The sequence below is a fragment of the Rattus norvegicus genome, chromosome 6, assembly GCF_021556685.1.
Source record: "Rattus norvegicus strain SHRSP/BbbUtx chromosome 6, alternate assembly SHRSP_T2T, whole genome shotgun sequence".
Taxonomy (NCBI): Eukaryota; Metazoa; Chordata; class Mammalia; order Rodentia; family Muridae; genus Rattus; species Rattus norvegicus.
In genome coordinates, this window is record NC_141539.1 from 57,358,204 (window position 1) to 57,385,937 (window position 27,734).

A 27,734-nucleotide genomic window follows, 5' to 3' on the forward strand; every position below is an offset into this window, starting at 1 on the left:
TCTCTCTCTCTCTATATATATGTGTGTGTGTGTGTGTGTGTGTGTGTGTGTGTGTGTGTAAGTGTGTGTGTATGTGTGTGTATGTATGTACATATATGTGTGTGGATGTGGATAAGTGGATTTGTATAAATACATACATTCATTAATTCATCCATCCATCCATCTGTCCATCCATCCATATATACATACATACATACATACACTGCTACACAGCCACACCATCCAGCCCAAACTGACCAAAACTCCTGACCCTCTTCTCTGTCCCTAGTGCGTGCATTTCATTATACGCATACCCTGCCACAGCCACACAGTGTATTTTTCTTTTTCAAATGCAATCTGAAATTCCTTGCAGGTACTTCTGCTCCTGCATCTCACAGCTGCAATGTAAGGTTGAAGCTGGCATGGCCATAATTTCCCAATAATATTTCATTTCCATATTTTTTAAAAACACTATATTCTTAAATGTTCTTCTCTTTTTGCCATTTTAAATTATCTTGCTTTATGTGATACTAAAAAAACTGAATTGTGAGGAGAAGCCTGTGTGATTTCAGCCTAACAATTACTGATCCACGTCATACAGACTGGTTAGAGCCTGAGTGCATGTGTGGATAAACTGTGAAAACCCAGAAAAGGGAATAAGTTTGGAACTGGACTTGAAGAATAATAAATGAAACAACACCAGCAGAGGAGAGAGAGGGAGAATCACAGCAGGCACAGAGAGTTGAGTCTGTGTGTAACTTTATAAGAGAAGAAAGCTTTTGGAGGAAGAGGGGAAGAAATTGCTTGAATTTGAAAAAGTGTGAAATGGTAATTTGTTTCTACATTATCAACTATGAAGAGGAGGTAAAGGACAGAGAGAAGATACTTCCTCCTGTAAAGAGGAAAGAGAAAAAGGCAAAGAAGAGACTAGCAGAAATGACATCTAAACCACGATGACACTGTGGTCGCCTCCAACTGGTTACTAAAAACCTTCACTATCAAGACGTAGAGTTCTTCAAATTAGATGAAAGTCCACTGAGAAACAGGAAGCAGGCCAGGTGAAGACACCTGTGTGCAGAAGTTCAGATCCCCAGACACATTTAGACTCAGTAGCATCTGTAGTGGCAGCCCACAGGCTGAGCGTGTGTAGGAGTAGTAAGGACAGAAGTCCCACCTTGCATACTTCCTGAGACAGAAAGGGATGAATTGCAATCCCATAAGATTACGAAGAAAAATCTGTAATTCCAGATCTAGGACTCGGTTACTATAAATGTGATTATACAGATATTAGAAATAAATATTGTTTCTTTCTTCAAAATTTCACATCTCTTCAAGGAGTTTTCTAAGCGTAATCACTAATACTAGTGTTCTCATAACAATACCAGTCCATTCTGTTTAGAGAGGAGACTGAGGTCTTTGTTTACAAATGGAAACAATCTGTCAATTTTTAAGCTGCCCTACCATTTGTATCCAAGTTCTTTCACTTCTTTCAGACTCTTCTCTTGACTCTGCTCTCTAAACATGTTCTGGCTAAAGGAGGGACAGGACACCCATGATTTTAAAAAAAACACATGAGGAGTGAGATCGGATCTCGGAGAACCAACAGCAGCTGCCTACCTGGAACGGTCACACTTCCTTCCAAAACATAACATGGCTTCAGACCATGACCTCTTTCCTCTGTGCCTGATCAAAACCTCTGGGTCTGAGCCACTGCACTAAGTACCCAGGAAACAGCAGTCAGTATTTACTTCTGTGTAACCCTTTGGGTTGCTATATCCTTAAGTAAGCAGTAGCCAGGATTTTTGTGGCTAGCCTTTTGGATTCTTGTATTCTTAGGCACTTCTCTAATTTCAGAACAGGTACAAGTGGGACAAGGGGGTTTGTAAGATATCAAGTTGAATTTCCTAACATGTTCACCCCACAATTAACCAGGCAGCTAAAAAAAATATGAACTCGTCCATCTGAGGCTAGTGAAAGCGACAGCCCTTTCCCCTTCATAAAAGGCAGCATTTCCCCTCGCCTGTCATGAGTCCCAGGTCACTAGTAAACACATAAAGTCATTTATGAGTTCTGTAAATTTGTTGAAAAGTCAAGGTTTTGCTGTTCCACATAGTTTAATTTTCCCAGATGTATTTCCTACGTTCCTGTCTGAGGAAGGGGAGAGGGGAATGCTCTTCTTGATACCCCCCCTCTGCTCCTTTCTGATCAGATTTCAATAAAAACTATAGTCTGTTAGCTGGCATTTCCCAAACAGACTGCTTGCTTCTAAAAAGAACAGGGCAAGCTTTGGTGCTGCTCAGCTGTGCCATGACTGACAAACACATTGCTGTTTTCCTTCATTTCCTGCGTCATACAGCTGGTGAGTACAGAGCAAAGTTCACTATTGTAACTATCTGTGTGTTTTCAAATACACTGTCTTTCAAGAAGTACTTCTCAAAATGCAAGAGCGTTGATTCTAAACTTAAAAAAAAATTCCTATGACCAGCAAGTGTTAGTGTGTGACTACCCAATCCTCAATTACCTGCCACCTCAAACACTCGCTTCTTGAATGAAGTGACAAGATTTCCATCCTTCCGCCTGAGTAAGGGGCTGCTTCTCCTCTCTGCCACTTTCTGTTTTAACCTGGACCGCACCTTCAAGTTGGGCTCTGAGGCTGGGGATTGAGACAAAGAAAATAGATAAAAATTAAAAAATAAAGAGCCAATTGCTCCTGTGTCTAAACGTTAAAAAAAAAAAAGTAATGCCAAACTTCTCCCAGTCCACTCTTCTCAAATTAAAAACCCAAGCATACAAATAAGGTGTTAACTCTAAATTAATCAAACAGACAAATACAGTAATCATTTTAAAAGTAAATTGTCCTTCTCTTAACAGGAATGTGAAATAGAAGCAAAAATAACTTTTCTACTTAACTTTTTATCTAGCACAACTGTAATTGTTAATGGGAGGTTTAATCACTAATTACGGGTAGGTCTGAGTAGAGATTTATTATACTTCATTGGCTGGCCTCCTAATTCTCTCAAGACCGAAATTCAATAACCACTAAAACAGTAACTTAATGTGAGGTTGGAGACTCTGACCTGACTCCTGGTAACAAGAAGACACCTCCGTGGAGCATAATTTACGTCTAATTCTGACTCCTGAAATATTTCTTTGTCAGTTGCTTCTAACCTAAAACTCTGGGAAAACACATTCAACAGGATAAAACAACAAAAATTCAGTGTCACTGTAAGTCTTTCCATGTCCTCAGAATCCAGTCAGAAATAAAGTAAGCTGACCAAGCTGGAATTGAATATGTTTTAAAATACAAATTCCCATGACCTATGCGTATTTTACTGTTTCCCTGACCATATTATTCCAAATAGTGAATCTATGTGGTAATGATTTATTATATTTTTAAAGAATTATGTTTGAAGAATGGAAGCACTGAAAACCATCTTTGTGTAGTAGAAATATGTTGTATGTGTTGTTGAGGATGGTGGTGTGACCATAAGGCTGTTCTGTTTCAGACGAAAACATTTTGTCATGTTTTCTATCTTGCAACCCTATCCTAAGTATTGTGTCAATACTAACTTGCTTCCACATAAAACGTATACGGTATGGACTCTATCTGTAATGTTATAGTATTGATGAGGAAGTCAAACTACAGAGGATCCATCACTTGCCCTACGCTACAGAGGTGGTGGGAGGACGCCAGGGCTGTGTCCGAGCACGCTGACCTAACCTAAAATGCCAGATACTCCCTTTCTCCTGACAGAGGAACCGCATACAAATTACAAGATAACTTTCGTAAAGTGTCGGTGATCGTCCACACCGGCCATGTTCCTGGGGTGTCTCATCAATGAAATCTTTCCTTTTAAAGAAGAGTAGTGTTAGATCTCAGGTCGCAGCCCTCTGTAAGACAAGGACATCAAATGTCTGGACTTGTTTGCTCTCTTGTTCTCTTCCCTGCCATTGTCAACTTAAACTGAGAGCTACTGAACTTCTCAGATACAAATATAATGCAAGCTCTTTATTTTTTTTATTTGTGTGTGTGTGTGTGTGTGTGTGTGTGATATTTGATATTGTGCCTGAAAGAATTACCATTATAGAAACAAAGGGCTGTGAGTCCCCCAATCATTACTGTAATGGCACTGTCTCTGTTTTGCCTATGACCTACTCAGAAAAAAAACAAAACAAAACAAAATTGAGATTGTTCTCTGACTGAGATCTATTCAAGACTTACAATGAAGCCTAATGGATTAAACATTAAAAATTGGCTGCCCAGAAGGAACTAAACCACTTACTTATCACTTCATGAGGCAGGAGACAGAGGATGCTTATTGGTGGCCTCAGCCCTGTACATCCTGCCTCCTCTTCCTCCCTGAATATCAGTCATCCATGACTTTAGCACTGAAGAATCAGTCGGACCTGCACCTTCAGCCACACGAATGACTTCTTGCTTTTGTCATTTGCTGGATGACTCCACATCCCTTTAACCCTGTTCTCTTCCATGGCAATCAGCAATGAAATAAGTTCTGTAGTTTTTCTCCCTTTTTCTCATCTATCCATCACTTTGTTGCCATCAATTAATAGATTGCCTCTAATTAATAGTCTTTATAAGTTGCAGTTAATAGAGAATTGAATGGAACAATGCCACATACAAGACAAGCCATTGGTTGGTTCTAAATCAGAGAAGATATTCCTCCTGAGATATTTGGCAATGTTTGAGACATCGCTGGTCATGGGGACGATACCATATTAAGATGTAGAAGCCATAGGTACTTCTAGTCATCCCACCAGCAAAGATTCCCTCAATGACAAGGAATTATCTAGGCCCAAAGGTCAGTAACTTAAGAAACCCCAAGGGGGCAATCAGTAAGTGGGAGCTGTCAGTAACTATACCACCATGGGATGAGTAAACAGACACTAAGAAATGTGGGGGGTGATGAGAACCTAAAAAGGTTGAGCGAGAAAGGGAAAATGATCAAGGGTTGAGGAGTGCTGATAGGGAGTCTTGATACTTTATTTATCCTTGGAAAATATTTCTTAAAAGTTTTAAATCTATTAATATTATAAGTCTTTCGACAGGACATAATTATGTATTTACAAGGTAGAGTAGGATGATTTTTGAGCCTTTATGTGTTGTGTATTGATCAATTCAGAAAGATCCAGTTATCCTTTATCTCAAACATGACTTCTCTGGGGTGGGAATATTCAAAATTCTCCCTGCCAGTTATTTTGAATTACACGATACAACACTGTTAATTATAACCACTATTTATGTAGCAGAACACCAACAAACATCTCTGCTACCATATTGTGACTTTTCATCCATTAACCCACCCTCTTCTGTCCCCCAGAGCCTCTGGTATCATGGATTCAGCTGTCTGTTCAACTATGTCCGAGACTTCAGAATTTGCACAGGAGCAATTGTGCAAGTACTCCTGATATTTGTATTGGAAGCAAGCCTAGTCAACTTCTTTTGGATGGTCATATCTCCATATATATGGATAAGTTAAAAACTGGAACGTAAACTTATATTTGAAAACTCTGCAATATAAATGTTTTTGAGGAAAGGTCCTATGCAATGGTTCTGGCAAAAGCTTCTGTCTAGATTTCAGTGATTTTTAAGTCACCTGAGAGAGTAGAATGTCAGTGGAGAGGATGAGAATGTAATGGCAGACAGCCTTCAGCCCTCACAGTGATGGGCGAGAGGAGTAATGACCAGCTCTTTGTCCTGGGAGTTGCTTTCCCTTTCAATGTTCTGATCTCTGTGAAGGCTCAAGATGTCCATGTTCCTCCCTTACTAATCCTCAGAGGCCAGAGGGGGATGAGCAGTTTGCGAGAGGGCCTGTTGCATTAATCACCTTTTCATCTCCAACCCCCTCCCCTCCAGCTACCCTCCACATTTCAATTCATCTGCCCAAAGAAGGACTAAGGTTTAGGGTATGTGCCTCCTGAATGTGTATGCTTGCTCACTTGAAAACCTTCCATCAAAAATTAAGTGTAAGGTTCTGGGTTGTAAAGGTAAGAGCATAAGCAAACGGACCCTAGGACTTTTTTCTTATCTTATTTCAAAGAAGACAGAGCCAAAGTCAGCACACACATCAGAGTAATGTTTCATGAATGAAAGATATTTTTACACCGTTATTCTTCTCCTCTTCCCAACTCCTCCCCTCCCTCCTCCTCCTCCCTCTCCTCCTCCTCCCTTTTTTCCTCCTCCTCCTTCTCTTCCTCCTTCTCCTCCTCATGATGCAGAATGTGCTCAGGGAAGCCATACATGAGAATCAAGTCAGGAGCTGAGTAGTAAGCTGACTACTAAAAGCACAGGTTAACAGGTCAGAAATCCTAGACCCAGAATCAGGGCTCAGGCTGGGAAATGGTAGAAGTGGCGTGTGGCAAGGTGTTCAAGGATGACCCAGGGACAATCATGATTTTCATTTGTACATATACATACAGACCCATACAGAGTCCTGTGGGAAGTGTGCAGGCCTCTGACACAGTCAGGCCCAAATTGAACTACAATGCTAACCCTTTCATGTGCTAACTCTAATCATGGGATGGTGGAAATCTCAGCAAACTATTAAATCATCTACTAAAGAGCAGGAACAGTATTGGTCATTACTTGTTATGGCAAAACACTGAGCGGGAGTTCTCTCTGAATGTCTCCTGTGGCTCATATAAGACTAAGGAAATTATACTAAAATAAAACATACCAATAAAATAAAAATGTAAGAAGAGGATTGTGTGCCTACAACTGGAAGATACAAGCTTAGTACATTATTAAAACAGTAAAAGCAATAATTCTTTTCTAAACTTTTATTATGATCTAAAGTACTTTTATTAGTAACTGACCATGTATTTTCTTTGAGTTTTTTCAAAGTATAAATTCTACTCATTCTTCCACCTATTGAGAATGAGTACCTGCTGTGTGCATTTTGTCTTCATTAAGATTAAAAATCTAAAATATTATTTTGTTTTGTGTATATAGGTATTGTGCCTGCATATTTACCTGTATATCAAAGTGACAGGCCAACAGAGATCAGCAGAAGGAACTAGGGCATTAGATGACTGTGCACCACCACGTAGATGCTGGGAACTGAATCTAGGCCCTCTGGAAGAACTGCCAGCATTATTATCTGATGAGCTACATGTCCAGCCCCACCCTCTAGCTAGTGTTTAATTTTAGGTAATGTATGTTCTTTACACTAATAATTTTGTCATGAATATTCAGTATCATACATCATGGAATGCATAAAATCTCCATTAGGAATGACATAAGAATAAAGGGGCCACCGAGTTAAAAAAACAAAAACAAAAACAAAAGAAATCATGAAGTGGCCACTTCCTATAACTAGGTAGGACTCCCAGTTGAGGCTAAGACAGGAACCCACCCACCAAACACTGAATCTCAAATGAATCCTTCAGAAACAAAGACAGAGTGGAGTAGGAGGGAATGGCCAACCAATGACTGGCCCAAATTGAGACCCATCCCACGACCAAGGACCAATCCCTGACACTGTTAATGAGACTGTTTTATGCTAGCAGATAGAAGCCTAGCCACTGTCCTCTGAGAGGCTCTGCCCAGCAGCCAATGGAAAGAGATGCAGAGACCCAACGCTAAATATTAGGTGGAGCTTGGGGAATCTTGAGGTAGAGTTGGGGGAAAGATTGAGGAACCCAAAGAGGACAGGGACTCCATATGAAGACCAACAGAGTGAACTAAACTGACACTTGGGGGCTCCCAGAGACAGAACCACCAACCAAAGCATGAGCATGGGCAGGACCAAGGCCTCTGCACATGTGTAGCAGATGTGCAGCTTGGTTTTAAGGCCCTGACCCTGAATCCGTTGCCTGCCTGAGGATCTAGTTCCCTTTACCGGGCCACCTTGTCCATCTTCGGGGGAGAGGATATGCCTTGTCCTTCAGTGACTTGATGTGATATGGGGAATGATACTGGGAGGAGAGTGCTTTCCCTTCTCAGCAAAGGTTCTGGGAGAATAGGGAAAGGCACTGTATGAGGGGGCACGAAGAGGAGAGGGGCCTGATATTGGGATGTAAAGTGAATAAAGAAAAGATATAGACCACATGTGCAAATAATTTCTAAAACAATTTCAAAATATTAATTAGGATGATTATTGATCAAGAATAAGCACTAATTACCAAATATGTTGCTGTACTAATGAGTCTTTGGGAAATTCAAGGAGTTAGTGCACTGCTGTGAATGTTTATCTCTATTACCACAGGAGAAAGTCAAGCCTCTGATAACAAACTCTGACCTTTCATGGCATGATTCATTCTTCCCTGTTACACTGGGCATCTGTTAGCTCAGACACATCATGTTTCCCTTTCTGAGTTTTTTCTTGCTGCTCTTTACTTATACACTGTCTTAGGAAGTGATGGCTCAGCAGTCTGCAACCTGAGAGGGGGCAGCCTATGGTCTGTTCAATCTGTGTCCTGTATGCAGTTTATGCTTCCTGAGGTGACTTCAGCTCAAGCCATCCTTGTCACTTCTTCTTGTGTTGTAAACAACTCATCAAGATATACCACCTTTATGAAAGACACTGAGAGGACCAGGATATTCTAACCTAATTAATAGGAAAAAAAATCAGATCCTTGGGCATGGTGTCCCAATCTTGTAATCCCAGTGCTTGGGAGACACCAGGAGGAAGACGAAGAGCTTGAGAACAGCCTAAAGCTACACAGAAAGGACTGATTGAAAAACTGATGCAATTACTTAATTAAAAGGTACATAACAAGACAGACATTATGAATCCTTCAAAGTGGTGTTCAGCACATTCAATGAGAGCATTACAACTTGTAACTCTCTTGGCTGGTATAATATGCATCTTTAATGTTATAAATCAGAGTTTCTACAGTATGGTATTATTTCTAATTATAGTCACTTAAAATATGAAATTCATATGAAAAATTCTTTAAAAATCATTTGAGGGAAGTTCGACTCTGAATAAATAGTCACATTTGTGGTAATATGTGAGTGCCATTTCCTACAGAAGTCTACTTTAAGAAATTCCACAGCACATGTCTTTCTGTTCTCTCATTGCAAATATGCTAACAATGTCTGCTTTTTAACAGTGAATTATTCCTTTTCAAAATTAGTAAACCTTACTAAAATAATTTATGGTGAATCTCTCAAAGTGCTCATTATATAATATTTATTGCTTTTTTCCTGATTATGTAAACCATATGTGTTTTGGATGTTGAAGACTAGACCAATTAACATACTCTAATAACATATTTCTTTTGTGTTTTACATGTCAAAATTATGATAATGAGATTCAAATAATGTATATGATTGTGTTCATATAATAATATATCTCTTGTCCTATGCTAGGAACTTACATATTTTTAAAAAATTTGCATTTACTTTGCTTTTCACTTTAAAATCTGATATAGGTAGATGTTCGTGCTGCTCATAAAAAACAATAGAGAATTTGCCTATAACTTGGATTACCTATAAAATGTGAATGATGCAGTGATATTTGTTATATGAGGGATAACAATAACAAGGAGACTCTACATATTCAGTAGGAAGGCAGTTGGGTGAATCTGTCATAACCGAGGGTGTCAACAGCTGCCTGAAGGTTATACCTCATGATAAAAGGTCAATTAAAAGCAAAGATGGAGTTACGGTTGCTAGGAGATTCCCCTGGCTTCAAGTGGACCCACAGTTGTCACACAGTTTTTCTCTACAGGCATAAAAGAGAGCCAGTGAATGCAGATTTCATATCTTGAGAAAAGCAAGATTGGTCACTTTGGCTTTGATGGTCGTCTACATCAGAGACTGTTGGCAACATTCAGAAGCTGGAAGATGCAGGAAAAGATAACTACTGGGAGATTCTGCACAGGGGCACAGCCCCACTGACACGTGCTGTTAGCTAATACGACTAATTCCACATTCTGATATGTACAACTGTCAGATAATAGATGTGTTTCTACTCTTACCCTTCGGTTTATGAAAATCTGTTCGCATAATTATGCCCCATCATAGCTCAATAAAACATGGAAGAAGTCATTGACATGATATTTATTTTTAGAAGAGCTAATTCTCTAAAAGAGAATTACATAGAAATTCAGCGTGCTTTGCCTTTCTAAGTCAATAGGTGTTTGAAAGTCAATGGGGGGGGGGTGGTTGGAGGAAGACACCATACTTCTTCATAGGGGTTTCCCATGAGAAACTCAGAGGCAAAGTAGAGAGGCTGTCTTATCACCAGACAAACATGCCATGGTGCTAACATGGCTTTATCCAGAACATATTATTTGGCAGTTAAAACTTTTAATTAGCGATGTGGTTTGAACAGATGTTTGCCAAGTTTATATATTACAGAGGCTTAAAGAACAAGAGTCTTTGTTTTTCTGTTAATAACAGTTCTTCTATTTCAGGTGGTTTAAACGTCTTGCTTTTCTTAGGGGTAGTAAAAAAGAGAATATGGCTGATATTCCTATTTTGTTGGCTTTAATTAGATGCATCATATCTTCATGAGTACTTAACATCTGGCAAGAGGAAGAATGATATGATCCTCTCATCAAATGCCTATTGAGCAAAGTTTACCCTGGATAATAGAAGGAAAAATAAAGACTGAGGAAGGTGATCAGTTCTTAAAGAAAAAATTAAAAACAGGTGGAAGAAGAATTAACAACCTGGACAAGAGTGGAGGCAGAAGATGGAGCCAACGATGAGGCCAGTGTTTAAGCTTGTATGGTTTAAACAGTAGCAGTAAGAGAATAAAATCTGGAAAAGGAAGTGTTGGGGCCAAGATGGGCCTACTTCAAAAATGTTAAGGATAAGCATCTCAGAGGGATCTACCAGGGGTCTACAAACAGCATGAAGTTTACAATGGTAGATAATATCTTAGTGGTGAATACTGGAAAACAGTATGGACCCTGAGTTCCATCACAAAGCAAAAAACAAAGTTATCCAAAATTGTTATTGGTATCTTCAGTTGTAGAATAAGATCTCATATGTTTAAGAAAAAAAGTTGAAACTGTCTTCATTTTGATCAGTCTTCAATTTTAGGTATAAAACTTAGGCTAACCACCATCAGAAACACAAACTATAGGATAAGATAAGAAGCAGGTAGTGAGAAATGTTCAGAGAATACTCCAGAACATGTGGTAGAGGGCTTGTAAGAGCCAGAGATTGGGGCCTCCTGCTGTCTGTATTGGAATTTCAGTCCACAGCATGGCTGCTCTGACAAGGGATCACATCTAAAGACCCTCTAGGTCTGTATGCTCTCACTGGAATGCAGATGCTACACATCATTAATACCTCTGGCAGGAATGTAGGCATGAGCTTAGTATACACCTTTAAGCCATAACAATGAAGGTAAGGTTGATTTGTAGAATGAAGCAGCTATATTTGAAAGGGAAGTCTAATTGAGTGGTAGACAAAGCGACAAATCAGGGAAAGATTTGATAGAATGAGTCAGAGATAGAATATAACCAATGCTCAAGAGAATAGTAGAGGAAAAAGATTACTTAAGAGAGCAGCGTGCACGCGCGCGCGCACACACACACGCATGCACACACACAAAGTTGGGGAAAGCAGTCAGTTTTACTGGGACAGAGTCAGGTTGCAGGTGAAGACAGAACCAGTCAAAGAGGAGCCAGAAAACCAGAACAGCCTACCAGAGGTAGTTTAAGGCCACACAGAGCAATTCAGTCAGAAGTAGAAAGAAGCCAGTTTTAACCAGTCAGCTTGGAGAGGGCTTTGGGTCAGAACATCTGAGTTGAACCAGCCAGCAAGAGTTCAGGAAGAGTTAGAAAGGGTGATCTTATTTAGCAGTAAGCCTCTGATGATGACATTTACATCTGGTGGATAAAAGTGACTTTCACAGTTGTTAATTGACATTTATGAATCTGCAGCAGTGGTTACCTGACTAAGACTTATACAAAATTAAGCCAGTCAACACTCCAGAATGAATGAGGTTGGGTTGGGGTCGGGGTACATGAGACCCCACCTCAGACTTGGAGATATTGGCAGTTGATGGGATGAGAAGAGGGAAAGTTATTTGTTTTTGTTTTTGATTTTTGACTTTTATGTTGTTTTAGTGTGGCTTCTGGTAAGTTGCCCATGTGCCAGTGGACAGCCCTACACTCTTGTCACTCGTGTGTGTGTGTGTGTGTAACTCTAACTGGACTTAGTTGGTTTAATAAAGGAAAAATACATGAAGCTAGGAGGGGGTATGCTGGGGGGGGGTCAGGAGGAATTATAGGAGGGTAATGAGGGAGGATATAATCAAAATATATTGTATACGGTGTTAAAATTCTCACATAATTAAAGACTATTGGGAAAACTAAAGAAATTTCAGAAAACAGGGTGGAATTGTAGACACCTAGTGCTTTCCAGGCTGCCTCTGTGAAAGACACATCAGCAAAGACAGAAGTGTGGCTTGTAAGGCAGACATACAGGTCAGTGAAGTCAGAGTCTCAGAGACAGTAAGAGAATCGGAGAATGCCTAAATCAAATAATCAGGCAAACTCACAAAACTGAGAGTTCTGGGAATCCTTTTTGGATAGTTATCTGGGTATGATTCTGATAACATCATCAACTAGCAAAGGAACTTCTTTGGAACAACGCTGAATAACTGTCACTCTGAATGCCCTCATGCAGGCAACAGTGCGACAACTCCAGGTTTGATACCAAAAGCAAGAAGGCAAATGTCACACACTTTATGAGAGGGTTTGGAAATAGCATTAATAGAGGGTATCAACCAGCAGGCGTGGACAATGCTCACATTTATTAAGGCAACGATTAAGTAAAGCCTCTTAGAATCAGACTCTGAGCAAATGGAACCAAAGACTATCTCTCTCTCTCTCTCTCTTTTTTTTTTATTAACTTGAGTATTTCTTATTTACATTTCGAATGTTATTCCCTTTCCTGGTTTCCGGGCAAACATCCCCCTAATCCCTCCCCTTCCCCTTCTTTATGGGTGTTCCCCTCCCCGCCCTCCCCCCATTGCCTATCTCTTAATCCATTCTATGTTCTCGACATAACCACAGCTTCTGGCTGAGCCCAAGTGCTGAATGAAAAATTTGCTTTCATTTCCCTTGTCTCCTGCCTCACTCAGGAAATTTTCAAATAGGTGAACTATGAAGCTGTTCTATTTGAGCAGCTTGAATTAGAAGATTGATTAGTAATAAAATCCTCATTTCCATTTCCCCTCTAATTATATATAAAAGATATGCAACGCTGTGGACTATTCATTCCAATGTAATTTCTACAATGAGGTTGAACAATACTTTCTAACCAGTTTAAACCAGTAACATGGGAAAATTTCAAACTTACAAACTTATTGTCCATAACGACTTCCAGTATTTTGTCTTTTAGATAGACAATGGGGCTGGGGTTGAGAACTAGAAAATAGTCATAGTGTTTCTAAAGGCACTCCCTTCTCTTACTGAACTGGGAATTTGCCTGTGACCTCATATGATTCACATTGGATGTCCTGAGTAGGATGGCTAAATTCTAAAATTGATTCCATGTACTTTAAAGGAAGCTTATAAATGCTACCATGCCACCTTTGCATTTCTGGCACTGTATTTCTCTTGCTGCACTGAGCAGCACAGGCTTTCATCACTGGATCCTATATCATGTTTCCTTTCCTAACTTAGATCCCTGAATATTAGCCCAATTGTGCAGATCATTCCTAATGAGTATCCTTTTCTCTAGGCTGCTTATAAAGTTGTGTGTGTGTGTGTGTGTGTGTGTGTGTGTGTGTGTGTTTGCAATAAGTACACATATCATTTCTTCAAGAAAGCAACTAGTATTACAGTAATAAATTCTAAGAGAATCACTTTCCCTTTCATGTATAAGTAACTATAATGGAAACATAGAATCAGTCTTTAAAAATACCAATAGGAGCTAGATAATTACTCTTCATATCAGATTTTGAAAATAACCCTTTGTAGATAGAAACTTCAATCTAACATATTTTGTCCCTATTTTACTTTTGTACTGCCTCATATCATGTCACAGATCAAAAGCTCAGTTTGTATATTCGTCTATGGCAAACAAATTTGGATAATCCAACTTTAAGTGAAAATGTTTTATTTTTAGAATAGTTTATTTGAAAAGTTAAATAGATATATAAAGACTATATTAATTTGTGGCTTTAAATAATTTCCTTCCAATAGACAATATCTGCCTTGGCTGCCATTCAGTGATAAGTCCAAATGCACAAGCTATTTTTAAACCTTTAGAACACTGTGTATGATTGCACTGAAGTTAGTTAGCAAATGGTACATGTTAAAAGTCTTTTACTTTCTGCTTTTAGTATAATGGATATGATGTGCAGTTTTTCCCTTTACAATGACACTAAGTAGCTAATGTCAATTTTTAAAAAAAGCCCAAAGAATGAGAGGCTGGATTGTGAAGTAGCACTTGGTGAGCAAGCCTGCACCGCACCTGCTACTCTAGTACATAGAGTGAAGACTAAATTAAGGCACTACATGCCTAAGCCTTCCTGTGACTGCAAGCGAGCACGAAACAAGGAGATGCATGTGTGGGATTATTTTGTGGTGTCATTAAGCTATGTAGGTAGGATGATTGAACTCTATCTAGCACAAAGAGAGAAAAGTTATCTATTCCTATCCCTAAGCATCCATTAACCCGTATTATTCTCATCAAACTTGATTTTTTTTTATGTGACTGAATATCACATCAACACAAGCTGCTGCTTTCTTGCTTGCTGACATTTCAGACTGTGGAGAGACGCCGTTCTTGAAGGTAAAACACAGTCCTAATCATGGTGCTTCATGTTCCTCTTGACAGTATGCATTCTCTAGTACCTAACCACAGTTTACATCATGAAAGTTACAGAGCGTGTCGCAGGGGAATACGGTATTTGTTTCACAAGCAATACACAACTGCAAAGTGAAGACCTTAAAGGACTAAATTATATTCGTAACATTTAAGAACCAAATAAAATCTGTATTTTGCAATGATTAGAGGTTTGCCCATATTTATGTTGTGCAGTAATTGGTTGTTGATAAAAGTGCTTTCAAAATAACACAGCTGCATCACATAAAAATAATGTTATCTGCATCGTTGGGAGCACAAAACTAAAGCACAACTCTGGCCACTGGAGAAATGACACTGTTAGGAGGAAGAGTGTGTGTGTTTGGGAATAACCTAGAGGGCAAGAGAAAATAAGCATGCTAAACTGTGCACTCCACCACTGATGCTGGCAGCAGGGATGGAGGAAGAATGACAGAGTGCTGCATGCGAATCCTGGTACTTAGGGATTTTGTCTTTAAGCAGTGAGGAGGCGATGGTAATCTGAAGAAACCCACTGAGGAAAAGCACAATGTCTGTAGGAAAATTCACACAAAATTTTGAATAGGAGAGTTGCCTGGCTCATAACTACCCATTAGAAGGAAGAGTGCTGGCCAGCATTTCACTTTTACATATCTGAGAACGATATAAACTCTACTCAGACATCTGGAGAGAATGGCCAGCTATTCCTCATGACACGCTTGATGTAAACAATTTTATTGTAAGAGAGACTGATTATGGGTTATTCATGAGCCGGGATGTCCAAGTGAGATAGTCCTTAGCTTTTTCCTGAACAACTAAGTAATTATGTTTGCTTTTGCGTCCTTAAGGTATAAAGAGGAAAGACGGGGCTCATGGGTCTCCTTGTCAGTATCAGACAGCACTGCTATGCAAGGAGCCCCAAAGACCTCAGAAGAGGCCTCACTAAGCCTAGTAACATTTAAACAAGATGGTTTCGTAACGTCATGTGAGCATCCGAACACAGAAGGTGCAATTAAGTGACTAGACCCCCGTTTGAGCCAAACTCACTTTTGTTTGATTTTTGATCTTTAAATATTAGAAAGTCTGTTCAGAGAGTATTTATGGGATGACTTAATTTGCAGTATGTCCAAACTTGGTGAAAACAATTTGCTATGATGCTTGGTAATCTCTGAATGGGATGATGGGTTTTCTAAGTGATGGTTAAGTCACAGCTTTGCCCGCCTTGGCCAATACCTGTGCTGTGGTAAAGGATAGTCACTAGCCATAAGTGACTATTTAAAGTAGCTTAAAGTACTCAAAAAAGTTCAATTCCAGATAATGCCAGCTCCATCTCCAGTGTCCATGCCAAATGGCTACCATGTATCTAGAGGCTACTGAACCATGCAATACCAGGTACAGAATGTTTCCATAACCATTAAAAATTCTACTGGGAAGTGTGGAGCTGCGGTATTCTTAAGGAGCCATAGATCTTAAGGACTGCTTCAGCATTTCAATAAATGCTCTGTGACTATTACTCGTACATATGTGAGATGTTTTAACATACACACAACAAAGCCGAAACAGTAAAAATAAAATGACACAAATTTCGTATCTGAAAAATGCAAGCATCTTGGTATCTTCTCTTAGCTATGCTTTCAAGGGGATTAGACCTTTGTTTTAACCCAAGAATGCTAGCAACCTCGAGATATGAAGTAGCTTCTCAAAAGAGGGATAGCTCATGTCATAAATGCCAGCTAGTCAGCCTGCCAGGATTCTACTGCAAGTGTCTCATTGGGAAGAATACGACCTCCTCAATGACCCACCCTTTACCACATCCTTAGGAGTGAGTTCAGCATGAAGGACTTGCTGTTGAGGAATTAAGGTATAACAAGCACACTCTTCAAGGACGTTTTTCTTTGCTTCTTTTCTTGTGTTTTGTTTGTTTTTCCAGACAGGGTTTCTGTGTGTAATAGAGAGCCCCAGTTGTCCTAGACTCTATTTGAAAACTAGCCTGTCCTTGAACTCAGAGATCCACTGGCCTCTGCCTCTAGAGTGCTGGGATTAAAGGTGTGTGCCACCCTACCCCATTTTAAAAGCCATCGAATCAGAAAGAAAAGAGATAAAAGCAATCTGATGTGTTAGAATTGGAAGATAACTGCTAACTTTTATTAAAACAAAATTATAGCAGCCGTGAGTACAGATACAGAGAGACCAAGAACACAGAGTTGTGGATGAAAGCAGGCTATTCTACATAGTGATAGATGGAAAAGACTGTAGCAGGCTAATTTCAGTAAAAATTGAAGACGAGTCACTAAGGAGCAAAGTGACGTCTAACAGAAGAGGCTGGGAGATTTGGAGAAAGACAGGGGCCCTTGATGATAAACTACACATCCTTCATAAGCTGTTGGTATGTGATCTATTAAAACACTAGGAAAGAAGAAGCTGCTTAGACACAGGGATGGAAACATCACTCTGCATGGCCAGATTCTCTGCCATGGGGGATAGGTTTCTCTTAAAGGAACCAGATAGCTGGATGAAAATGTAAAGAAAACAGCATCATAAATATTTCATCTAAAAAAATAAAAAATAAATACAATAATAAATACAATTTTATCTTTGATACAGTCACTAGTTATATCGAATGATAAATAAGTAGAGACATCATGTGGAATGTTTCCTCAGGGTTTCACATTCTATAGTTGTGAATTTTACCAATTAGGCTTTTTCTAAACTATACTCCTGACTTTACAACAGATGGCCAAACATTTTAGGAGTCTTAATTATTATTTTTTGCCAATTTTCCATTCCAATCTTATCTAATATGTCCTGTCTTCTTCTAATTGTGCATTTTATGGGGAATGAAAAATATTTCATTAGATTTTGCAAGAGCGAACAATTATGTTGAATATGAGATAAGATTAGGAAAGAGCAGTCATTTTTTTTCACCCATGATGTTTTCAAGTAATTAAAATTTTCTTATCATAATCTTCATGAAATTAAATAATAAATCTCCTCTTACAATACCATTGGTCTATTCTCATTAGATGAGAAATCTGAAATTCAAAACACTTCGATGGTCACAATGTTTAGTGACAAGGTTACGAAAAGAAATGCCATTCAAATTCCTTTAAATTTTGTCCTGGCATTAATAATTCCTTTCACGAATGTGACACCACCATAGTGGCAATTGCTATGGTACTGGGATGGCCATATGTCAGGCACCGTTCATAGGACTGGCATGAAGGACTTTAATTGCTCACCGAGGAAATATGTTCCATCATGTACTCTTGAAAGAAACTGAAGATAGAATGTATGGGAACCATACAGATCCAAGGTAAGCACATTTCTCATACATATCCGTATGAGCCAAGCCATATTATTTCCATATCTTGTCTTTCTAGACTATACTGGCTTTTCTCCACTAGTTTCCCCTTCAAGTAGGTATGTTGGCTTAAGCTTTCAACCTTCTTATAAGGCTGATTAATTATTCCACAGTTCCCAATTGGTACTTATCTTAAGCTTTAATTACCAACCCTATTAATTGTATATACAATTAGTAAAACCAGGTCCTCATTTATTGAACTATGAATTTCAATTCATTATAGTCATGAAATCTAATATAATCATACTAAATATTTGGGTCAAATAGTCTTAGGAACATTATTTTCTACTGTGATCACTGTGATTTTTAAAGTGAAAATTTTTATATTATGAATTTATATTATTCATTTATCACAGGCACTATTACTAATCAAAACCGATTAAATATTATAGTACCATATACCATAATAATTACCAATATGCATCAAATATTAAATGCAGTTGTCTTGTATTAATAAATTTTATTTTTGAAGTACCTGAGGTTTCTGATTATTGCATAGTCAAAAATTGCTTTCATTTTTTTCTGACATAATCAGAAGGTCACAGGTTGATTAAAACCAGAAAAACATAACGAATTTAGTTCTTATAATTCCCAACTGTATAGTCTAGTTTATTCTCTATTCCACAATATGTAATAACACTTCTTTTTTCAAAGTAGCAGCTATGACTATTCTGTTGATTCCATTAATGAAAAATAAGGGATACATAAATGGGGGCACAGAATAAAAACATCTACATCTCATAACTGTATTGGGATTCCAGTAAAGGAAGAGTGGGTTAAAACCGAGTGACCAGGAAGAGAGAGGCTACTTAAGAATCAAGTCTTAGTGGAATCTCAAGACAATAGTGATTTGGGGATGGAGAAAGCAGAAACCAGAGAAAACGGAATCCTGTAGCAAATACAATTTTAGCAAATTTTTTTTAAAGTGGCCAGTTCCAGCTAAATGGCACAAATGTTCATACTATACCATTCATACCATAAAGATAGAACTTTTATTTTCTATCCTATCTTTTCTGCTTTCAATAATTTTACAAAAGAAGCCAAAAGAAAAAAGAAAAAGAAAAACACAGCTTGAAGAGTGAATAAAAACTCTAGTTTAGACTCACAGTTTGGAATTGCTAGGGATTTAACAATTAACTACAAGTAATGCATCCAAGTCTCTAATTGAAGAAGCTGAGAACACCTCAGAGCAGAGCAACATGAAGAACTAAGAAGGAAGGAAAAGGGAAGTGTTGAATGGTCAGATGGCTCAGCAGGTGAAGCCTAAATTAAAGACTGGACTTTGATTCCCAAGATGCACACGGTGAGAGGAGAGAACCAACTCCTGCAACTTGTCCTCCGACCTTCACACATACACACGTGTGTGCAGGCTCACACATACATCCACACAGAGAGACACAAATGAATAAAACATAATACTGCCCTTAATAAAAATCTTAAAAATACAAATCCCAGTCACTGATAAGCTCATCGGGAGACAGAACAATGTAGAAGAGAATGAACTTGATGCATACGGACGACAGTTCTCCTTCTACAAGAATGAATTTGAAAAATGAAACAGAAATCCTTCCATTTATGTGGCAATAAAAAGGTTCAGGGATCTATATGGAAGAGGGTACAGAAAGATTGTAAGAACCAAAGGTAGCAGACATTTTAGGACTCACTTTTCAAGGCACAGCAGGGCTGATATACATATGAACCTTCTGAGATAAAGACTCATAGCACAAGACATATACAAGCTCAAGGTGGACAAAACCCAGAAGGGAGGAGCACAAATGGACAAAGTGCCACTCCTCGACAAGAAACTATTAGCAAATAATATTTGCAGAATGAGGGAGACTCAATTTCTTCAATGAAGTGACATTGCTATGTCCGCCATTCTCCAGGGTGCACACCCCATGCTCAGGAGCAGTTAGACAATGTAAGTCAAACAGCATTGTTTTTGATAGCTTTTTTGAGAAAGCACAAGGGCAAGAAAGTGAGATAGTGAGCCAGAGAGTAAGAAAATGAGAAAGAGAGAGACAGAGAGGCAAACAGAGTCAGAGAGAAGGGAACACTATCATGACGTTGGGAGTTCTTATCTGGGGAGAGTTGAGATGGGAAAGAATATAAAAATACACTCTATGAAATTCTCAAATAACATTAGCAAAGCAAAATAAAAGCAAGCAAGCAAGCAAACAAAACCAGCAGCAAGAAAAGAAATGAAGAGAGCAAAACGATGCTAAATTATCAGTTTGCTTTAATCAGATCTAGAATGTTTTGTCCTCTAACTTGACATGCATGAGTACATTGCAAAGCGGTTTTAGAAACAAAATGCAGAGAACGTGCTACCATGAGACTGAGATTCTGAAAGACACAGCTCTTTACTGTGGAGGTTAATTTTTTGGAGATGTTGTGAAGGAAGTCATAGGGTCCTGTGTACTTTATGAAGCACGTGCTTGAGAAAGTGTACAAACTGGGGGCTGGAGAGATGACTCAGTTGTTAAGAGCACTGACTGCTCTCCCAGAGGTCCTGAGTTCAATTCCCAGTGACCATATGCTAGCTCGCAACCATCTGTAATGGGATATGATGCCCTCTTCTGGTGTTTCTGAAGACAGCGTCAGTGTACTCATATAAATAAATAAAAATATCTTATAAGAAAAAAAGTATACAAATTTAAAAAGACCTACTTATCACTAACATTGTTATGAATTTTGAAGGATGGATGATTGTTTTTGCTTGTTTTTTGACAAACTTTGATAGGCAAACTAGGCGCTCACTTGCAAAATACAGAAACTAAACAAAGCCATTATACATCTCAACATTACCTCATAATTCTAAATGTAAGGTATAAGGTCATAAAATTTCTCATAAGACAATATAGATGCTCATGTGTTTAATAAGACTTTATAATACCATACTAAAGGCATTGTGCTTGAAACAATATACTGCTAAGTTTAGCCCTTGTTAAAAGGGATGATCTGTATACCAAAAGACACCAACCAATGAAAATAATTAGAGCCCACCTTGTGGGGGAAGAATAACCCAGCAGAATGCTTAATTTGGTTCATTTAACTTGAAAGCATCTTCACACAAAATCCTGTAGCTCTGTTAGCAACCACCCAAACTTAGAAGCAAGAAAAATGGCTTTAGCGGGCAAATTGGTACAACAACTGTGGTTCATAAATATGAAGGAATATTATTCATTGATAATATTTGATAAGATTCAAGTCATGAAAGACTTATAAATTTAAATGTATGATGCTATGGTAACTATTCTTGGTTGTCAACTACATATGGAATCAATTAAAATGCATACGGCTGGTCACACCTATGGGGATTTTTTTCTTAATTAAATCTTTGAAGTGGGAAGACTAGCTTCTAATCTGGATCTTTGAGGTAGGAAGATCCACCTTTAATTGGGACAACACCTTCTGCTTGCAGCCTAGATAAAGGACACAGAAGAAGAAACTCTTCTTTTGAGTGTTTGAGTGTTCTTGCCTTTGCTGACAAGTCTATTCCTTCACTGGCATTAAAGCCTACTTCTTCAGTATTCTGCTGAGACATCCAGTCTTGTGGACTTAATGGCTACTAGAATCTTGAGCCTTCCAGTCATAGGGAGCTATTGTATTAAAAGTACCAAAGCCTGCAGTCATTCAAATACCCCACCTCTAAATATAGAGATTCATTCTATAAGTCCTAATACAAATACCAAAGAAAAGAAGTCATTGTGAAATGGGTGCATCCTATACAAGTCTATCTATATGACATTAGTGAATTGCACAGAAAGTATAAGGATTTATTTGTTCATAATTTTGAATATGAGTGTTTTTTCCTGCAAGTATAATGTTTGACATTGATATGCCTGGTACAGATGGACCTAGAGAATGGCATTGGATCCTCATGGAATAGGATTTTCAGACCATTGTTATCTACTATGTGTTGGTATGATCTGAACCCTCTTTCTTTACAAGAGTACAAGTAAGCCATCTCTCCAGACCAAAGCGGGGGGGGGGGGGGTAAATCAAAAGAATTACTACATAAGTATTTTAAGGTTGGTAGTATGGAAGAATGGGTCATAAACTGGCTTTTGAAGGCAATGATACAATTCTGTGTAAAGCTATAATGACAGATAGATAATTTGCCGTCATGTTACCCTGAACTTTCAGGTTAATTACAGACTCTATTAATGGTAATGTGGGCAGTGGCTGAAGGGAGGAGAGCTGGCTCAGAGGATAAAGTACTTGCTGGGCAAGTGTGAGGTCTAGAGAGTGTATCTTCCACACTGAAGTAAACACCAGACGGGCATGGTCGTGTTTCTGTGATACCGACTGTAGTCAGAGACAGGACTTCTTAGCTAGATAGGTGGATTTGAGGAGTTACAGGTTCAGCAGAACTACATCGCCCTTTTAAGTAAAGCGAAGAGCAGTGGATTAAGACATGTAATGTCACCCTCCGGCCTCCAGCACCCAGGGGAATGCACACTCACATGCATGAGCCCACAAGCACTGAAGCACAGGCATCCATGGTCACCACCTATACATGCACTGAAAGCTAAGTAGACACTACAAGATACTGATCGGGACCCACATAAGTAAACTGTGTCACTTTCTCAATCTACAAATCAAAGACTATTCTAAAGATTAAAGTTTATTGATCTTTTTTTAAAAAAAAAAAGTCAAGTAAAAAATAAAAGCACAGTGCAGTCAGTTCTCCCTACATGCCAAAGCCTTGAAGAAAGCTTGCGACTTCTCTTAGACCTCATGCCAAGTTCTGCAATGCCACGGAACATATAAAACTATAGAAGAAACTATAGAGAAAGGAAGAAGGAGGGGGTGATCTGAAGACATTTTAAGGAAACGGTCTTTTGTTAACTGTGGTTTGCAATGACTTGACGAGTTCGCTGAGCATCCACAGCCCGACTGCTGCACAGGGAGAAGTGCAAAGCAGTAGGTCCCAATCCTGTCTCCTTTCCAGTTTACTTTATGTGCAAAATTCCAACGGCCTTCCACAACCTTAACGTGTTTGGACCCCATCCATCTTTGAGTCATATTCTGGTACTGCTGACCATGAAAAATGAATGTTTCAGTAGGGCTGGAATAGTCTTATTAGCCAAAAGTCAAGCTTTATATGGTTTGTGCACTTTAAGAGGTTAATATTCCCTGCCAGCTTGCTTTGTTCAGAAGTATTAAGTGGAAAGACTATAACATTCAAAGAAATGCAAAGTTCACTGGGTAAGACCTTGATAATATAATGGAGTATTAAACCTCTAGAAAATTTTGTCATAATATTTTATGAAACATATGCACATACTGGAACAGAGTCCAAATTAAATGGTTTTGAAGGTCAGTTCAAAGTCACCGTGCACTCAAGATCTCTAGGAGAAATATGCACTCTTTTGAAAAATACCAAGGCCCAGAATCTCCCTTCTTTACTTTGTTATCAATCCTGTAATACGCTGAAGAAAGAGGGGAACTCTAGTTCTACAGTGACAATACTGTTTGCATTCAAAGCGTATCCCAGTGTCCCTATCAACTGACTCTTGTGTTGAAGAACAAAAAGAAAATACTCTAAGCATGGATAAAAATACATTAACAATTATGTTATTACCAATTTCAAAGCCAGTTATGCACAGCCATTAATTATAAGATAAACCAAACCAAAACAAATCCCACCTAAGGCTGCAGAAATAGCTCAGTAGTTAAGAACACTGGCCGCCCTCTCAGAGGAAATGTCTTCAATTCCCAGCACCCAACGGCAGCTCACAACTGTCTATAACTCCAGTTCCAGGGCCTCTGACACCGTCATACAGACAAATGTGCAGGCAAAACACCAATGCACATAAAAATATTTTTAGAAAGAAAATAAATAGGCATTTATTAGCTAAACAGATTAGAGGGCCAACTCTGATTCTCCCAATAGCCCAAGATCAAAGAAACAAAGGTCTACTTTGCATGAGGAAGATCAGACTTCTGCAAGAAATAAGACGTCTACAGCTGGCTGTTCCTCATTTGTCCTATCTGATTGTAGGACTGTCCTGAAAGCTCAGAGATATGCACTGCTTAAGGGCCATCCTTGGGTCTACCTTAATCTATTTAAAACCATTAGGACTTTTCTCATTCTTCTGCCAGTTTTATTCTCTAAACCTTAATAGTGACTACAAGGAACTCAATAAATGGTCAGGATGAAAGCAGTAAAAACCTTGTAGCACTGTATGCAGTTCAAAACACAAAATTGGTTATTTCCCAAGTTCTTTTAGGTCTGAGGAGCATCCAAGTGTACAGCAGAAGTAGACAATGTGGCCCTAATGACAAAGACTGACTCTGTCCTAGCATTCCTGGTACTACTTCTCCCGGATGATTGCTGCCAATATTCTAGCTTCAGTTCAATGTGATGTAACTTTGTAGAGAAAAATGAGCCAGCCTTAAACGAATTCCTCAATTACCATGTCCATTGTATCATGGCAACATTTTATTGCTTACTACTTTCAAATTGACCTTTTAGTCAGTGGATCATAATAAAATGATGAAGTACTTGTCATTAATTGAAATATTATTGAAAACTTACTGTGATCTTCTATAGCGTACAAAGCTAAGCCTTATTTCCTCACAGCTCAATTGGCAACATACCAAATGGGTATATGTCTGAAGAATTTGAAGATTCTGCCTATTTGTAAATACTGAAGAGAATATCTGAGTATTGTTTTAGTGGAGAAAACAATTGTAGCTAATTACATCACACTTTTCTTAGTCAGACAATGGTAACTGAAAAAGGAATATTCTGAAATCCTATAGCAATTTCAATCATTGCCATGATACAATGGACATGGTAATTGAGGAATTCGTTTAAGGCTGGCTCATTTTTCTCTACAAAGTTACATCACATTGAACTGAAGCTAGAATATTGGCATTAACAGCTGCTCAAGAACTTGATAGCTAGAATGTTTGAAAATGTTTGGTTTTGCATATCAGTGGGCTGATACTTTACAAAGATCAGAGTTCCAGCAGAAAATGAACACGTTCCAAATATTGGGCAGCTACAGAAAACATACCACTCGATAGACCATGGCTTTTTAACATGCCTTATGCAGAGCATAAAGCGGCAGAGAGGACTTCTTGAGTATGTACCCAGATTCAGATCAGGGTGCCTAACACGTACCCCAAACAAAATTTTGTTGTGAATTGGGAATTTTAGTGAGAATAAATTAATAGTTTGTTACTCATTCTTCACAGAGGAAAAAAAACAAACTGTTCTCACAGCCATCTAAAGTACCAGGATCTTAGTACTCATTCGTTTTGGGGGCAGAAAGGAATTTCTTTCTGAATGCTTGGTGGCCCGAGATGCCACTCCTCCTAAGGGCACCATCATCTCTAAGTCAGAGTCTGGTCTCCATGGTATTGGATGGCGCTCTTTTGAATGTGTAACTCATGAGGAGCTTTTTGTCATAAGGAGACAAATATTTCTTTCCTCCTCATGACATCTTGGGCTCTCTCACCACAGTTCCTTCCCAACTACTGCAATGTCATAAAATTCCTGTAAATAGTGCCTACACATGCCACTAAGTATTCAGGCTGTAATTATCAGAACTTTTTTTCAGCCAGTGTTCATAAACTATACCCCAAGTTTTTAAAATGAATAAAGCTATTCTTCTTCTCTTCCCTGCTTTTGTCCTAGAGAAATTCACTTACAGGAAAGATGATGTGATCTGTTGGTAGCAATGTAAACTTCAGGTGCAATACGTGAAGCTCAGGCATTCTGCCCTTTGCATTGCTCCTGCTGAAGTTCTACACCCAACTTCCTAGAAACACCCAAATCTCTGGGCTATCAAAGTAAAAGGTAATGATTGCCCTCTGAAGCTTAAGCACCCTTTCCCTGTATTTGGGACCATATAAACTGAATGAGTGGCAATACATTCTTCTTCAGGATTGATTTTATTTTTAAATCTTTATCATGCCACAGGTAAATTATCTGACAGAAATTAGCTATAGCATGTGTTTGTATAGTCTACACCCATCTAAATTACTGCAAATCGCTTGTAAAAAGGAATATAATTATTTGAAATCATCACTCTGTGGACTTTACACACAAATTTCAGAGATTTTTTTCCCTAGAGTAAAATAAAACAGATTAACTATCTATGAAAACCTATCTGGACATTGTTGGATGTAAAACATTTTAGATCTTTTGAAAAGCTACATTTCCTAAACATTGATATCTCTAAAACAGGATGCATACACATCTTATTATCTAGCTATTTTTTTAAATCTATTATAGCTGGGGGAGCATACACACATTAAAAAATCATGTTAGTGACATTCTAAAGGAACAGAAGACGGGAAAACATATACACACATTAGAGTGAAAAATACTGTCCATTAAATTGTAAAACACTGTAAATTGTGTATCTTCACAGTGAGATTAACAGGGATATCTACACTGAGGGCTGTCGTCTGGAGAACATTAGTTAAATAACTCAGAATTAAGAATCGGTTAAACTGAGGTTCACTCCACCAATAATTGCAATGTTAAAATTTTAAAAATATTTTTGGGCAAAATCAAGCTTACTATATATATTTTAAGTATGTTTAAAAAGGAGACAAGTAAAGGAGGATATTACAAGCATTTAAAATGAGCAAAAGTTATATTTTCTGAAGAATGACATGCCCATTTTTCTTTATTCTAACCTCTATTGCTAATCCAGGTACGACGAACTTTTCAATATTCTGATACTTTGATTATATAGCGAATGGACTCATGCAGAAATAAAGAAAGGATAATTACACATCTACATGCCTCTGTATGTGTAGGCATCATGTGTGCGTGTGATGGTGGCATGTTTGTTTCAATGTGGCATTGAGTAAGGGGAGCTCTACCTACACTCCGAGTTCTTTAATTTTCATCTAGTGGAGAGCAAAACAAAAGGGAGGATGCTATGAGAAAGTAAACACAGTCCTTGTGTCGACTTACCTGTTTTTCGCAAGGGGAAATCATCCTTGGTATCTTGGGCTCCTGGTAATGTGTATTTGTAGGATGGAGACGTTCCACTGAGGGGTGGAGAGCTTTGATCCAGTGATGTGTGGTGGGCAGCCCTGCGGAAAGCAAAGAGGGTTCATATTGTTGCTACCTTATTGGCGTGTGTGACTTAGAAACATTCAGCTTCATTATGCTGCCCAGTGAGTGCCTCAGCTGCATTTATGTCCTTCCCTCTTAGTGCATCCAAACCACAGCCTCGTGCATCCAAGTTCACTGCAGCAAAATACGGAATGGTGCAGGAGCCCCAGAAATAGGCACCTTGCACTTGATCACTCAGTCAAGTGGAGAACTTCATTTTGTTAGAAGTAAGGATTGAGATTTCCATCATCTGAAATTACTGTGTATGAGAGTTCCCCAAAACATTACAAAAGAAAAAGCTACCATTTGGATCCTTTGGAATCACCACAAAAGAACAACCACAGCAGAAGTGAGGATGGCCAAAGACCTTGTTACTGCCAGATTGCATAGCCAAGACCAGAAAGATGCTCTTTGCACTAAAAAGACATCAGTGCCAGAAGCCTCAGAGTCCTGACTCCCATGGGCATTCCGCATGTGTGGGAAGGAAAGCACATTCTCCTTCGATAGAAAACTAACTCTTAAAAAATATCTTCTCTGCCTTGGAG

General features: G+C 38.6%; 1 protein-coding gene across 52 annotated transcripts in view; it reads right to left on the reverse strand.

Annotated features, from left to right (window-relative positions):
- Positions 1–27,734, reverse strand: part of Hdac9 (histone deacetylase 9) — an 863,837-nt gene that overhangs the window by 368,803 nt on the left and 467,300 nt on the right. For 36 of the 52 annotated variants that reach the window (NM_001443943.1, XM_087554679.1, XM_087554684.1 and 33 more), the window contains 2 exon segments: positions 2,501–2,632; positions 27,046–27,167. In NM_001443943.1, coding sequence (NP_001430872.1) covers positions 2,501–2,632; positions 27,046–27,167 — 254 coding nt within the window. 52 annotated transcript variants of the gene reach the window in all.